The 17,917-nt window shown below is 31.7% G+C and overlaps 1 protein-coding gene across 1 annotated transcript in view; it reads right to left on the bottom strand.

Moving 5' to 3' along the window:
- The window catches only part of CNTN5 (contactin 5), a 1,114,755-nt gene that overhangs the window by 301,583 nt on the left and 795,255 nt on the right, over positions 1 to 17,917 (bottom strand). Inside the window, exon 9 of the mRNA XM_039881982.1 lies at positions 1,417 to 1,519. Coding sequence (XP_039737916.1) covers positions 1,417 to 1,519 — 103 coding nt within the window. The remainder of the gene's footprint in view (positions 1 to 1,416; positions 1,520 to 17,917) is intronic.

Here is a 17,917-nt window from a genome sequence, read left to right on the forward strand (position 1 = left end):
CCTCCTTTTGTTTGGGGCTTTAGTGAAAATACTGGCATTTAAGAATTATTTAACTGCAGGATATACTAAAACCTTTGACATCAAACCAAACCAAAATATATTATTTTTGTATTTGTCAGAATTAAGCTGCTTACTTTGGACGTTCAGGCATACCTGACACAACAACATGCGCAAATGATGAAAAATACAATTTTTAAGATATTATTTAAATATGTGCATTTAACTATATCTTTGTGTTTAGAAGCCTTCCTCGGTTATCTGTCCAAATACTTCCTCAATGAATTTTAAGTTCTTGAAACATATTTTTACTCACATTTTAGTTAAAAGAATGACCACATGATTTGTTTTTTGTTTATTATGATCCTGCTTCTCCTTAGATTGAAATAGAATTGTACATATGTGCTGTTTCAATCTATCTTGAAATTAGAAAGCATAGTGTTTACTATGTTTGTGCCCTAAACCTTATTTTACTAGCTAAATTTCTCATATTTACTAATATTTTCCTCACCCATACACTAAATCTACCTTAAGCACATTCATACAGCATTTTTTTTTATCTCTAAGTACTTTATAGTTATGCTGCCAGTAGCTCACCACAACTGAAGTAAATGATTAGTAACTCTGACAGAGATGCAGTTATGCAAATTATAATTATAGAGTCTAGAAAGGACTCTGAGGTCTTATCACCCTAAAAACAACAACAACAACAACATTCTGTTTAAAATAAGTCATAATGCTCTAATCAAATATAATCAAAATTCTACTTCTGCCTCTACACCCAATACTCATATTGTAAACATCATTGACAAGTAATTATATATCATGGGATTTAAACTCTCAGAAATAGAATCATTAAGTATAGCAGGCATTAAAGTGTGATATAAATCATCTTTCTGATTTGGGGAATGATTACATGTTGTACATATTGACAGCTGGTGCTATCATGCTATCATTACTTCAGAAGATACTGAAGTAATCTATTGGCTCACTGTAATTATTATCTTTATGATTTTTATACCATTGTCTTATTATATCTTATCAAAATCTATATTCTATACATGAGGAGCAGGTAGCACCTTATCCTTTTATCCTCTTTTTATTAATATAGTTGCTGAACAAAATTTAAGAATACTGAAATTTTAAGATACATAGGCAGAAGTGTAATCCTCTTCCTTTATTTAAAGAAGTTTCCTTTAGGTTAAAATAGCAAAACTAAATACATTATTGTTCATAGAAATGATTAGAAAGATAATTATAATTGGTTACTTCATCAATTCCCATTTGCACTTCTTATAAAAAATAAATAGACAAGGAACTTCTGGAAAAATAAAAGCTAGCAAAATAAGTGATTCAAAAATAAGGTATGTCACATTTTAATATACAATTGTGTCTAATTATAGAAGAATATGTACTTACTTGCCGAGTGCAAAGCACTCCATCTTAACAGTTGTTCCCTTAGCAGCTGTAACTGTGAGAGGAAAATGGACCTCAATTTTTGGCTCGTATTCTCCCATCACACCTGGGAAATAAAGAATAGCCTTTAAGCATAAAACGAATGTCACAGTTTCTTTTCAATCCTGTGATTGGTTACATTGAAAAGCACTGTGGTTTGGTTGTTAATGTCTGTTTGATGATGCTAAATTTTTGATGCATTGAAATAAAGAGTACACTTAGATTCAATCGTTATGATGAAATTCTTATCTTTCCTTAAGGATTGGATTTTATATGTTCTCATCTTTAAAAAAAATATTTTTTTAAATTAAATTCGTTGGGGTGACATTGATTGATAAAAATCATAGGTTTTAAGTATACAGTTCAATTCTACATCATGTGTGTATTGTACTGTGTGTTCACCGCCCAAAGTTAAATTTCCTTCTGTCACCATATATTTAATCCCCTTTACCCATATTTATCTCCCTTTTCCCCCTCCTGCCCTCTGGTAACTACTAAACTATTATCCATGTCCATGAGGCTCTGCATAAGTAATAAGTGTTGGAGAGGTTGTGGGGAAAAAGGAACTCTTATATACTGCTGGTGGGAATGTAAAATGTTCATAACTTCTAAAATACTAATTATTTAAAGTGTTAATCAATGCTGATAGTTTAGGTATTGATTATATTACAGAGGAAATAAATATCTATGAGCATTTCTCATGGTAAATAATTGTCGATTTTTAAAAAAATAAGTAAAGGTATCCAAATTTTAGCAGTACCAAATAAATGAATACTTATTTACTGAGTCAACATACATTTATTGAACATCTATAATATGCAAGCATTTTGCTAGGCATTGTGGGCATTATAAAGATAAATCAGCCATGGATTGTGTGCTCAAGCTCTTGACAAGTGTATTCTTAAAAAGAAACAATAAATACTCAAAATAATTGGAAAATTATCAAAACTATATATCAAAATAATTTTAATGCAAGATAGAAAGTGATAAGTGCCATGAACGAGGTATTCATAAAGCATTTGAGGGGATTATAAGAATGGTTATAAGAATGCAGAATATATAAGAATACAGCAATACAGGAAAAGATAGGAAAGAAAGTAAATGGAACTGTAGGAATAAAGATAGAGAGATGGGAAATCACCAGAAATAAAAAGACCAGTTTTTCTGGCACATTGAAATGTGAAGGGAAATAATCTAGGCACTTTGGGAAATATAAAGGAAGTTTAAAAATAGAGAGACTTGATCATCAGAGTAAAACATTCAAACTTTAATCTGTAAATAATCAGGAGTCACAGGAGTTTTGAATAGAGGACTGACATTTTGGTGATACATATGTAAAATGAAAGCTGATGACTTTCATTTTAGAAGTATTTAGTTGAATACCTATAAGATATTCAGAAGGAGGGATCTGACTAGATAATGCAATGAGAGAAGGAAGCTCAGGATAAGTTCTGGACAAGTTATATTTACACTTAGATGGCCATCAAAGCCATCTAAGATTGGCTAGGATTTTCACCTATCAGAAAATAGTGCACTAGCTGAGGCCAGGTGAATTCCAGTGCCTAGTGCCCTCAGGCAGCCTTGGAGCTAATTTCTTCCCAAAAAATAATTTTTAGGAAATCCTTATGTGTAAAGTACCATAGACAACACAGTTATGAGTTAGCACAGATGCTTTTCTGAGGATTTTGTGTGGGTTTTGGGGGGTGTCTTTGTTTATAGACATATTTGCACGTATAGCTCTGTGTGTAATTCTTTGTGTGTGTGGGATGAAAGAGGAGAGAAAGAAACTCAGGCAGAGTAAGATAAATGCTCTAAAATATGCAGGCAAGATACACTGGACATGCAAAAGCAGAAAAGGTTACCTTTGGCAAAAAAACCCCAAAAACTTTTATGCATTCATAATTAATTATTTTATTTATTCATTCCTTCATTATCGATTTGAGATGGGCCTTGAAGGAAGAATGTGGATGACTTCAGATGGAAAGTGTTTAAATTCACCGAGGACAGAAAGATTATGTTTTTTTTTAATTTTTTTTATTTTTTTATTTTTTCTGAAAAGCAGCCAGAGAAAATATCATTGATGTTTTCTCATCAAAGAGATTAGGCTTCTGGATCTGGCTCTGCTAATGACTAGACTGTACCATCTCTGACAGGTCAGTGACCTGTGTCTCATTTTTCTAAACCGAGGGAATAGAGAGAATTTATCATTAATGTAATGTCCTGTTCTAACAGGTTAATTCCCTCAATTTTTTCCCAGTTTTATGTTCACTGCATGCCAGAGCCTGATATACAATAAGTGAACTGAGTGATTAGTACTATCATTTCATTCATAACAGATGGTTAAGCACTTCTCTATCTCTTTCTAATGTTTTCTCTCTATTTCTTTTTTTCATATCCTCCTTCTGCTCTACCACAACATTTTCCAAATTCTTTTCTTTTATTTCCTCCTGTCTTCTTTTTTTCCTGTGTCTCTCTTTCATAGCAGGGTTTGGTGTGCTAGTGATATCTCTCTGAGTGTATCCAATGATGAGAAGTTTATCTTTAACATCCTCATACTAGTTAAGCCCCCATATGAAGACTCCCAGACATCCTGTCCAGTGGCTACCTTTGACTACCCATCTGAAGCAGTCCCTAAAGTCAGCTTCTAATCTCTTCATCGGATCTCAACATTCATTCTGTAATATTCTTGTTCCTTGTCTGCCTGTTAAACTGATGATTTAATAATACATGATTTATCACGATGCTTTTTAAACTTAATACTGTTACTTGCACAAGTCCCTGTGAGTGCTGGCAGTTGCTGAATACTGTCAAATGTTGTAGAAGGGCAGTAAAAGTAAGGTTGAATTTAGAAAACATTTTTTTAATTAAAATTATCAGGGTGACATTGGTTAATAAAATCAAATAGGTTTCAAGTGTACAATTCAATACTAACGTCATATGTATATTGCATTGTGTGTTCACCATCCAAAGTTAAATTTCCTTCTGTCACAAAATATTTAACCCCTATACCCTTATCTGCCTCGCCCATAGAAGATATTTTTATGTAATTATTTTTAGTAAATTGTTTAAAGAGGTCTCAGAATAAAGGGACCTGAACCTCTAAAGCTCCAGTAATTTGTTTCGATTCATTTTTCCATTCTAAATAAAAATTCCCTTGAGAATCGACTTTTATATTAATGCTTTTGTATACTTTTAATTAAAGAGAGTCTCATAATTATACATCTCAGGCTCTTCAAAACCTGGATCTGTGTCTTTATATTACCAAGATATTACTGATATTATTGGCTAATAGGAGCCAAATCCATGTATTCTCTCTTCTCTTCTGGATAATGTTTGTGATTGCAAAGAAGACATTCTTTATAGCTTTAATCCTTAAGAACGACTTAAAGGATAGCCACTCCTGGTAGTATCTGTGAAGTAATTTTGTCCAGGTTGTGCCTTTTGGTGTTCTTCAAATAATTCCTATCTGGCCAAAGATAGTGTTAAGCCTTATTCCAGGGTCCAAGAAATTTGCTAATTTCTGAACTAGATATTAAAAACAAAATTAAAAGTTTTGAATAAGAGGCTTCAAATTATATTACCTAATTTTGAGCTGCACAGTAAGAAATAACTAGTTCTCTTTAATTTTACTTTGATAGTTATGATATAAGGACAGATGAGAGATGTCTCACTTTTTAATAATTGATTACATTCAGGAATTAAGTTTTGCTTTGTTTCATGGGATAATTAGATTAGAAATAAAGTTTTCTTTAGCTTAATTTCTTCTTCCTTTTAAAGATGAAAGAGCTAAGAGTCAAAGGAATCATGTAAGTGGCCCAAGGTCATGTAGAAAGCTGTTGGTGGAAATAGGGCAAATATAAGAGTTTTCTGACCTTAACTCCATAGCTATTTTCTTGACATCACTCCGTTGGGGGATTTCAATCACAGAGTATAACAGTCCAGACATACCACATATACTACATCAATCATTGATTATCTAGCCTGGCTACTTGGTTTATTTCAGCTACAATTTTTAATATCTCAAGTCATATGCAGCTTAGCTTTAGTTTCTTTTGTTGGGTATAGTTTGCTAATGAAAGGAAAAAGAAACAATCCTATAAGATACAGAGTTAAAGATAAGATTATTAGGCTTATTTCTTCAGTCAGCATATCTCTTATTTCTTGATAGCCCTTAGTATCAAGGTAAATATGCTCAAGAAACATTATACCGTATTTTCATCTCTTTTCTCACATCTGTATCTTTCAGATTAGTTGGTTGCCCTACTTTGGGATTACATGCCATTAGAAAATGATCCCAAATTACCCTAATTCCTAATAAACAGAAGCCTTCCAGCTGAGAGCACATTAGTCCCCTTCTATGTCTTCATGGTTGTTGGTTTTCTTATTTATTCCAATTACTTACAAAGAACTAAGGTGCTTTTCCGTAAGTGGAAATTTAGAGCAGTGTTTCTCCAAGTGTATTGCAGAACGGAGAGCCAATGACCTCAGAAAAATCTGAAAACCTTACTAAAATTTTGTGCTACTGGGTTCAACTCCAAGCCTAATAGTAAATAATGTTTGAAGATGGGGGTATAGACTCTGTATTTTAATAGTTTCTCTAAGTGATTTTATGTACATTAAAGAAATTCAAAGTTGGACCTATACTGATTTTTATTTTTATCATATTATTTGCCATTTTTAGGATTAGAGTATAGCAGACTAAAATGCCTGATAAAATGGTACACAGAGGGTCTATAATCATATTGCATTTATTAGTGACTTGCCCTAACAGTAGGGCAAATTATATTCAATTTGTATGTACTAATACTCACATCAGTGCTGTTTCCCCTCCCCCACAATTGTCTAGTAATCAGTTCTGATTGGTCAGTGTCCATGTGATAACAAATATTTCAAGTGACATTTCTGTCTGATACGCATAGTAATAGTCATTTCTATGGTCAATAATTTATATCCAGTAAATTTTAAAAATTTGAATTAAAAATTGGTTAAAAAGGTTTGGCTGATCATTTTTTATGTCCAAATAATGAGTATTTACACGTTTGTCTTCAACATTTTTATCAATTGTATTCAACATCTGTTTCTTGTATTCCAAAAATAGCTATTATATTCTGAGTATTTCTTTTTGAGAAATGCTTCTTCCATCTTTTCTAACCATGTGAGTTGAATGGGAACTACTGTCTTCCTATAAGTTCACCTTTCTGGCTGTAGTTATTAACTTTTTATGGGCATCAGACCCGAGCTTGGCCAGTTAGATAACCCCATTGCCTGTACACAGTGTTTGATTCATTCATGAGCAGTTGAGGCTGGATATTTGAACTAGAGATCAGGAATCTAAATCTCAGTTGCTTCTTGGTGGCCAAAAAGAGACTGCATGTTCGAGAGACAGTGAAGCTTCCACTGGTAGAAGGGGTTAATCTGCCATCAAAAAGAATTAAGCCAATGTAGATAGAAGAGGGCTGGAAAGAGAGAGTTCTGGTGGCATGTCAGTTCTACTTGAGATTTGATTTCTTGCCATTTTCTCTTTTAAATAAAGTGAATTTTTTATTTTGCTTAAGTTATTTCAATTTGGGTTTCTCAGTTGCAGCCAAAAGATTTCTGACTGATATCTCATTGAGCTCAGCATAACCAATGGTGACACAACATCAGGTTGTATCACATAACCTATCTGGATTTTGAGTCTATCATATTCTAAATTAGGCAAAGGACAAGATGGAGTGGTGATGGAATAGAGGACAAGATAAAACAATATATATATGATTTCTTCTATTTTTAAACATTATACATTATGGTAGAGAATGTAAATCCTAACAGAGGATGTAACATATTATATATTTCCTAATAAAAGAGGATTAATGAAATAAAAAAGTACAGATAAAATATTATGAAAGTTGAGAGGAGCAGAGATTACTGACTAGTAAAATTGAGAAAAATGAGGGAAGTGCTTTAAGTCGATTGTGACAGTGGGACTGTAATTAAAGATATGATGGTGGAGGTTTAGTGACTCTCAGGGAGAAGGCAGTGTTAGTAAAGACATGGAAGTGAGACTATCTAAAATTTTATCAGAAATTTAATTTTATTACATTGAGCATGAAAGAGTAGTAAGAGAAATTTCAAATATAAGCAGGAACTAGATGATAAATAACATCTAGGAATATTATGTTTTATTATTCACTTATTAAGATGCCTCAGTAGTAGCTTGATAAATTTGCATTAACACTCATTTGGAAAAATAACTTTAACAATCAATAGGCATCTGATTTTCTTTAAAGATAGTACCTGGAGTTAATATTATACATACACATTGTTATCAATGATTACATATTCATAAATTGAACACAATAAATGTAATGAAGCTATACCAAGGATAAGCATCACAATGAGGGACCTATGAACTGAACTAAAGTTTGCATTATATGATTTGCCCATTAAAATGCATTGAAATTATTTAATAAAATGTCTTGGGGACTTTTTTGTTTATTTCACCAGAAATATATGTCATCTCAGAGTTCTCTACATTATTTTTATTTTATAGTTCTTAATTTTCATATATGTTTCATTTGTAATTGTTACTTTTTTTTTTACTGTCTTTAGGAATTTGATTATAAATATATATTTATTATGTTTTGTAAGCCCCCTGCTAAGGAAATAAAAACTCAACTAAATAATAACAATAAATATTGATAATAATAAAAATAAATGAAAGAGAAAATGAAAGGGAAAAAGATAATGACTAAATTGTTTACTTTAAGCCTGCAGATATTGCACTATATGTGGAACATGTCATCCTTTCAGACATAACCTGTGATTTTGTAGATAAATGATGCAAATCCTAACTCTAGCCCTGGCTCTGTTGAAACATTGAGGCAGTCACAGAACCTCTCTGGATCTTTTTCTTGTGTATAATAAGAAAACTAATGTAACTGAGGGTTTAGAAGTCTAGTGGTATGATGGTAGGGAATATATATTGCACATTAATATATTTATTTTTACTTACCATATTCAAATAAATTAAAAATTATAGTCTTTAAAAATTTTAATTATTTAGAAAAGTATCCAGGTGCCTTCTTTTTAATTCCCTAATAATTTAATTCCCTGATAATTAACAAATTCACAAGCCTAGACAGATAGACAACATATTGTTTTCTCACTTCAAAAAGTGTATATTACCCTGAATCAGTTTCTTGAGGTGAGTCATTGTTATGTAAATAAACAGATTGAAGGATCTCCTGACAAGAGGCATCATCGTAAAATAAATGCACCATTATAAGGATTATTTATCTAGGGAGACTGAAAAGAACTAGAGAAGTTTATTATTAGAAGACGTTTTTCATCATTATTTATATATTCAGAAAATCAGAGAAACCAATAGATTTTTTTCCCATTCCCAAGCATCAAGAATAAATTGACCAAGGGGCTGCCTCACACTATAATTGCTTTCCTCTGATTACTGAATTTTAAGACGTATTATCTTCTGTTTTTGCCACTGTGATAATAGGAAAATATACCCATCTCTTCCACCATTATCTGAGGGCTCATTCCATTTGTATTAATAACTTGGAAAAAAATTTATACAAGTAAAGACTAAAGAAAGTAGCTATATATTTTTGCTGAACAAACATATATGCCCTCTAGCTTAAAACAATAGGCTAGATAAACAAAAAAATTGATAATGAAGGGTTGAATATTCAATTTGAGTAAGATGTGGAAAAGTTTTCCTTTTTTAGAGAAGCAAATATGTTTGCCATTTTCATAAATATCTATTCACAAATAAAATTACAGAAACTTCTCTATAAATATACCTACATAACCAAAAACATACATAGTTTTATAATAAGTCCATTGTAGTCATTTGTTGCATAATGATGTTTTAGACAACGATGGTCCCCATATACAACAGTTGCCCCATAAGATTATAATGGAGCTGAAAAATTACTATCACCTAGTGATGTCATAGCCATTATAATGTCATAGCCCAACACATTACTCATGTGTTTGTGGTGATTCTGGTGTAAATAAATCTACCGCACTGCCAGTCATATAGAAGTATAGCACATACAGTTATGTATAGCATATAATACTTGATAATGATAATAAACTGCTATGTTTCTAATGTGGTTACTATACAATACTTTTTATTGTTATTTTAGAGTGTACTTTTCCTACTTAAAAAAAGTTAAGTATAAAGCAGTATGCCATATTATGCTGACAGCAGCCTCAATATATCTTGGGTTGCCTAGTCTCTTGATTGCATCATTTTCTCTTGCATTTCTCTTACAACCTAGGTCTGTAGTTGGCTATACCATCTAAGTTTGTTTAGGTATAGTCTGTGATGTTCACAAAATGGTGAAATCACCTAAGACTTCAGAACATATACTAGTCAAATGGCATGTAATCATATTTAAAATATTTAAAAACGGATAATTTGTTTTAACTTAAGTTTTATTTGATTTTTTGAAGGGTGTGTGTTCTTGTCCTATGCATGTGCCTTTAGAATATTAAAAAAGGAAAAGAGAGAAATTTGGTACTTGCTAAAAATTGTGATACTTTTATGAGATGTTTTCAAGACCTATGTGAGTATAACAACAACTGCGTGAGTATTGATTAACTAAGTCCTCATTTCTACAGCCAAGTATCCTTCTATGAAAGCTAGTTTGACTGGGCCCAGTAAGGGCAAAAAACTATACTATCTCAGGAAATTAAATAAAAATATAATGGTTCCAAATGACATATTAATACTTGATTCATTAATTAAACACTTTGAAAATCTCTAAATCATTTTATGGGAATTTTCTACCTTAATCAGTTAATTCTTTTCTATTGTGATTTCATTAGAAACTATATTCTTGATTAGTTCATTCAAATATTTATTTCTACTAGCATATTTTTTTCCATTGAAAAGAGAAAGTAAAAACTATGGTGGACTTTTCTCACATCATTAAACACATTAATCATAAATTGCTAAATCTATAGTCCTTTCTAGGAGAAACTAAAAGCATTCAGTGAGATACAAAAATCAGATAAAGGTGGGATAAACCTACGTTATGAGGAAGCAGTTCCTACACAAACACACCTACATGGTAGGAAGGATATATTTGAATCGGAGAGAAAGACTAAGTCAATTGGAGAGTAGAAAAGCTGTGTATAATAGCTGAGTCACATTACTGGGAAAGAAATAGAAAGAATAGGTATACACTCCTATTGCTAAGATTCCTAGAACTATTTGGATTCAGCTACCTTCTAGCCTCAGTCCCCATGAAGTCATGCCATATGCCAGACCCTAATCTTGGATTTCTCAAACATCTCCCTTCTTATATCACGTCACATATTTCCTGAAAACAAAAGTCCCTTATTTAGGTTGACTTGAGCAAACAAACTTCTGTCACTTGCAATTACCTATGTTTGCCCACATTGCCTTTCATTTCTAAATTTTTAACATTCTTCAGAGACTGTTTCTTCCAGAAGAGTTTCTTATCCATAGCTGTCTACCTATTCAGACTGTAATTACCAAGAAGTCAAGGGCTTAAAATACCCTTGAGGAAGTAGTTCTGCCAGCTCAGTGGACTGGCTGCCTGGTTGCATAACTCTGGGGAAAAATGTGACAAATGGGTTGTTTTAAATTATTGTTGAAAGTTTATTTTTATATTTTAATCTGCACAGATTGTTTTCTAACTTAGTTTTGTTATTGAGAATGCAGGCATTCCTGCTATTAGCACTCAATTTGAAATGCTAAACATACCAGGAACTGCCCTGGTTTGCTCTGTAAACAATCCACATATTTTATTTTATAAACTCTTCTTGATTTCAAAAGCTCTATGAATAATGTGGTTCAAAAGATACATGTTTCCAGAGGGGGAATATAAATTATCACAGCCTCATCACAGGACTTTATGCGCATTATAGTCTAGATGTAAAGAAGGAGAATAAACATTGGCTGAACATCTGCTATAAATCTGGTACTATGTTAAGTGCATGCAACTTAATTGGCATTTAAACATTACAAATACAACAAAGTAGATATGATTATCACTATGTTAAATAAAAGGAAACTGAATATTGAAGAGGTTAAATAACTTTGTCAATATCACTAAGCTATCAAATGGCAGGTAAGGGGTTCAAATCCAGCAGTATATTAATTTTGAAGGCACCTTCTTCTGATTATTCCATATTGCTCCCCAGAAACAGTTCCCGATGTTTGCAAAGCAGAACTTATTTAGTCATTCTCAATTTTGTAGACAACTAATTTCTACTTCAAATATTTCTGAGAAAAGTCTTTCCTGTCCCTCTATCCCTTGACCCCTCCCCACTCAACTAAGTGGGGAGGGGTCAAGGGATAGAGGGACAGGATTAATTAATCTCTCCTCTCTTCTCTCTTGCTCTCTCTCTTCCATGTGTATATATATATATATAAATATATATATATATATATACACACACACACACACACATATATATGTATATATATACATATACACGCACACATATATATACATATATACGTATATACATACACACATATATACACACATATATATACATATATATGTATATACATACACACACATATATATACATATATATACACACACACACATTCCCATATACATACACACACACACATGGGAATGTGTGTGTGTGTGTGTATGTGTGTGTATATATATATATGTATATATATGTGTGTATGTATACACTCATGTATATATGTATATATATACACACACAGATATATATACACAAATATATACATATACATGCATATGCATATATGACTATTATATATTTATATTATATATCTAATAGTACTCTGTTTCTATATATTATCTCTCTATATATTATACTACTGTTTCTTTTAAAAAAACTAATTATAATTATAATTGATTGTTCAATCTGATCGCATTTATATTCCTTTGCTCAACATCTGTTTACTCTTCTAATCTATAAGTTTACTAGGACAAAGATCACATTGTTTTGTTCTTTTGAATCTTCCAACAGTGCTTGGTACAAAGTCAATGTTCAAGAATATTTGGTAACTGAATTAATGAATCTACTTGTCATCAGCTATGTAGAAGATGCATGATTGGTGACATGAGCACTGAGAATATTTTATGTTTATATATTTCGATGCTTCTTTTCTTTCATTTTGAGGAAAATTTGAGGTAATTTTCTAATGTGGAATTATAAAAATCTATACTTTGTTTTAAATTATTGTGATATTGTCACATGGGAATAAAAAAATATTTTATGAATAAATAGTGATAAAACTCTCTCCATTTCTCCATAATCAGTTCTTAAGTTCTGTTAATTTAGTTTCTATAACATGTTTCCCCTCTATTCCTTTTCTTCTAGTCTATTTGTCATTATTTTAATTTGGATTTCCTTTCATCCAGCTCATTAGCTTTGGCAATGCTAAGATCATTGGTGGCATGAGTGGTGCATTGAAGCCTCATAAAATTAAATATAAGAGAAAATAGAAAAGACATTTGATACAGAGTTTAGATAACTCTTGGAAGAAATCTTGCCATGAAGAAGAACAGAGAAAATAAGATGTGAGATGGAAGGTGATGTTGAATCAAAAAAAGGTTACTTTTAAGATGGTAAATATTCTAATATATGTACTGATGAGAATGATTCAGTATGGAGGGAGCAAATGATGGTGGCGGGGAGAGACAGGATAACTGTAGAAGGAAACTTCTTGAATTAGGTAAGAGGACATGAGATACAGTGAACAGACTGCCAAGATTCGTTCATTAGACATGATCAAAGGTAAGGGAGCTTAAATGTATGATAAATTGTGTTATATTTGTTTCTGGAAATATAAATGAGATTATAAATTTAAAAATGTTCAAAGTTATGAACTTTGTTCTATCCAGGGTCAGTTGCATAGATACAACCATAAAGTGAATGGGACAAAGGCTGAGATTGAGATTTAGAGATTTGCCAAGGGAGTAGAATATGGTAGAGATTGGGGAGATACAGAGCTGAGATTGTACACAGAAAAAAGTGTTTCTAATGGGTTACTACGTAACCTCTGCTAGAAAGAGAGGCACTCGAAGAGATGAGAGTGTGATGTACAATGAAATAAATAGTGGTTGATCAAAAGATTGGAGAGTCTGAGGGGTTGAAGAATTGTTTGAGTGGAAAGTGCTAAATAGAATTATTTGGACAGAAAAGAGCCTGTGGGCAGAGAGCTGTTTATTTAAAATTGAGATTTTGATAAAGGCAGAATGATTGGTAATGGCAAAATTCAGGCTATAGACTTTATAATGAATGGCTAAAGTGAGAGGGAGTACAATTTAATGGGAAGCAAGGTCAAGAAACAGAGGTCAGGATGTTGAATGATCTTCAATTTAAATATTCATGTTATCAAGACAGATAACATCTTCTCTAAATTAGGAAGACAAAACCAGAGAAATGAGAGATTACTGCAGTAGAGTTACTGCAACTGTTAAAAGCACGTCATGAACCTCTTTATTTATTTATGTCTACATTTCTTAGTTTTCCACTCAAAGACTTCAATGTTTTAGTCTTGTTATCTTTTCAACTTTACTACTCACTCTTTCCTTTTATGCATCCAATATTCTATGTATCAGTAATGCTTGCTATTTTCAACATACACTTTATCCTTAACTGATTGTGAACCTTCACACATGCTGTTGGTCTTTATCTAAAAATACATTAATCTCATCCCATGCACACTAAAATTCATTTTATTAATAAACTTCACTTCAAATTATATTGCAGGTAAAAAGGAGAAGGAGGAGAAACAAAAAACAACCCCTGTCCCATTAAAAACAAAAACCAAAAAAACTTCTGTAATTCCCCCAGCAGGAAATCTTATCTCCTACTTTTGAATTACCATGATGTTTTCACTTTTAATGATATTAATTATGTTCTACCTTGTATTATAGTTATTTATGTATAGCTATTCCAATTATTTCACTGGTCAAAACCATCATCATCAAATTTGAACTCTCTCATCTAGCCCACTCCTACTCCTAATTCTCCTTTGGTCTTTCTCCTTTGATGTTTTTATAATTTGTCCTTTGAACTCTCACATTGTCCTAGGCAAAAACATCTTTCTGTACAACTGTTTTAATTCCTCACTCTACTTGCCTGTCCAAAAGAAACCTGGACTTTTCATATTCATTTGGCTTTCATTAGTCTATAGAAGAATAGAGCTGTGGCAAATGTCTATCTATTCTTCTTTCCAAAAAGCCATTCAGGACTTGAGATCAATATTTGAATCTGTTGTTCTGTCTGTATTACTACCAGAGTTATTGTCTTGAAAGCAAGCGAGCAAATAAACAACAAAGAACAACAAACAACGATAACAAAAAAAACTAATGCTAATTCCCTGCATAAAATACTCTGTTTACTTAATAGTTTTTAAAATAAATTCTGAACTCCCTAGCACTGCATTCAAACCTCTTCACAGTTTTGTGGTTAGTCTTCTATTTAGCAGCTGTGCTCCTTGCAAGTCACAAACTGTAGCCACACGATATTTTACAACCACATGCTTTTGTCTCTCTCTCTGTAATTCTTTTAACTTTTTCTTTTATTTATAAACTATCATTCAGCTTTCAAAATCATACCTAAATTTCATCTCCCCATTTTTACATTTTTAGGTGAATTGATTTCACACTAGTCTTTGTTTTCACAGTTCAAACCATTATTTTAGTGCATATCTCACTGCTCTCATTGCATTTTAATGATGTTTACTTGTGTATATTCTTCATTGCATTGCAGTTTCTAGCAATGAGGAAATAACATTTATTCTTCTTTGTACCTTCAGTGCCTGAACATAAATTTATTCAATTCTATCTGGCTACATACCACTTTTGGGGTTAGCCTGGATTCCATGGTCCATAAGTTTCTTCCACTGAATACTTGATTTCTTTTTTCTATTAAAAATATGATCTACTATCTTGGATTGGTTTTGATAAATATTTCCTTTGCTTCTCATTTGAAGTTTGAGAGTGTTTCAGGAGCAAACAAAGACATTTCATAATATTCTTTCTATTTTTTGTACATGTCTCTTCCTAGTTATTTTCATAGATGTACTTTTAATTCAAGCCTTCACTAAATTGATCCTGAGCTCTGGCACACTTGGTCCCTGATTCTGTTATCTTTTCCATCCAAGACATTCTGTACAATGACTACATCTTGATCTTTGTAAAATAGCATTATCATCATTTATTTTACTTTTGAAAAAGAAGCCAGTAAATCCCCATTGCCTTATTGATGCAATTTAAACTCCTTATTTTAGCACAGAAAGCTGTAAAACTCTACTCCAAAGGTAATTTTTCAACTTGACTATAATAAGCCCATTGCTGTGGTTAGACTGTCTTTGAAATGGCACTCACTCTTTCATTTGTTATATTAAATTTATCAACCTATGTATTCACTCAAATATTCTCCATTAACAAGGCTGGATTAAGTTTCTTTTCCTCTGGAATACCTTCTATAACTACAGTAAATCCACTTATAAATTTTTATAGCATTTACTATTTATATTTCTCATCTTAGTCATATTTTATTTAATGCTGTGTTTCCATATGTTGTTTCCCTAGTGAGGTGGATAATTTAATGGTGACTAGAATAATGCCTTATACTTAGTTAAGCTTCATACTGACTTGAATCATGGCAGGTTCATGTACATAGATAGTCCTAGTCTGTTACAAATCAAATGATAAGGGCTACTTATTGAGCACAAATTATACATACAGCATAGAATAATGACTAATCTTCCTATTCATTCAAGAATTTATCATTAGTCAGGACTGAGAAAACATATAGCTTTCAGAATTTTCCCTAAATCCTCATAGGTATTTTCAGACTTTAATATCACTTGGAGAGAAAAATTGAATTTACCAGTTTTTGATTCTATACAGTTGTTTACATGTGTATGTGACAAAAAAAAAAGATAAAATATTTTAAAACTGGATTAACCCATTAATAAACTATAGTATTATTTATTCTTTGGTCACTACAGAGATTTATCTTAAAATCTTTAACATTGATGAAACGGAAATTCTTATCTTAAGCCTGTTAATGATGAGGAATAAATCACAATGTATTGGAATTTTCGCTTTTATCTTTACACAAAAAGAATCTGTATGTCTTGGCAATAGGACACAACAATAGGACCACACTAACAAGTATATTTATTATCTTTCTTTGTTGAATATATTATCCAGTATGAAGCCACAATAAAGGACAAAAAGTGTTTGATCACCAAATAAATATACAGTTCACTCTCGAACAATGCAGGAGTTAGGGGCACTCACCTCCTATGCAGTCGAAATATGTATATAACTTTTGACTCCCCCTAAGCATAACTAATAACTTACTGTTTACCAGAAGCCTTATCAATAACATAAACTGAATTAACACATTTTGTATTTCATATGTGTTATATGCTGTATTCTTACAATAAAAAAAGCTAAATAAAAGAAAATGTTATTAACAAACCATAAGAAAGAGAAAATACATTGTTGTTCAAAGGTCAACTTGATTATATAATTATTAAATATAACTACTCATATTAAAAGCAATAGCAACTAGAAATTGGTATTTAAGAGACTGTAAAAGATATATTTTTCTTTCCTTTTAAAAAGAAGAGAATGAGTCAGAAGTGGATTCATAACAGAAAGAGAGTCCATCTTTGCAAACTGTCCTAGTTGTGTTTGGATGGGAATAAATGTTTTCAGAAGAGAACCAGAAGCAGAACTGTACCTATAGTGTTAATTGCAAACAGACTGGCTACACAAATGTGAAATTTCTAACACTAATGTCTTTGGAAATCTTGTTTTTTTTTTTAAGTGACACATCACCTTATCCTAGCTAGACAAATCTGCTTGTTTTACAAGCTTAAATAGGTTTAGTAAAGCAAGATTTGAGGAAGTAAACAATTTAATGATAGATGCAAATATGATCTGTAAGATCTAATTTCTTCTATTTTATAAAAAATCTTGATAACTTGGTAACTGGATTTGTGAATCCTTTTGTAGGTTATAATCTACTCATTTTCATTTTTTCCATCTTTTTAATAAGATTTCTAATCTTGTAGAAATAAATGAAAACCTAAAATTATAATTAGAGGCCTAGTATGACATTTCAGGTAATGTGCTAATCATTGTTCAAGGTATAATGATAATATAGTTAATATATTTAGTAATGGGTATAAAAAATGTACCCATTCCTTAAATGAGGTTAACTATAAACCAGGTACCTGTCTAAATCCTATAGATATGTCACCTCTAACCCTCATAACCCTTTGAATTGGTCTAATAATTATTCCCATTTTACTTTTGAGGAAACTAAATCAGAAAAGATGAAAACTTGTCTAAAGTCATGGCTATTAAATGCTACCACTAGAATTTGAATTCAGAAAGTCTGACTCCAGAGTCGTGCTCTTCTCCACAATGATAAATAATGAATGGACTGTGTGCCATGTGTTCTTCAGTAA

Source organism: Pteropus medius, unplaced genomic scaffold (genome assembly GCF_902729225.1).
Source record: "Pteropus medius unplaced genomic scaffold, Ma_sr-lr_union100, whole genome shotgun sequence".
NCBI lineage: Eukaryota > Metazoa > Chordata > Mammalia > Chiroptera > Pteropodidae > Pteropus > Pteropus medius.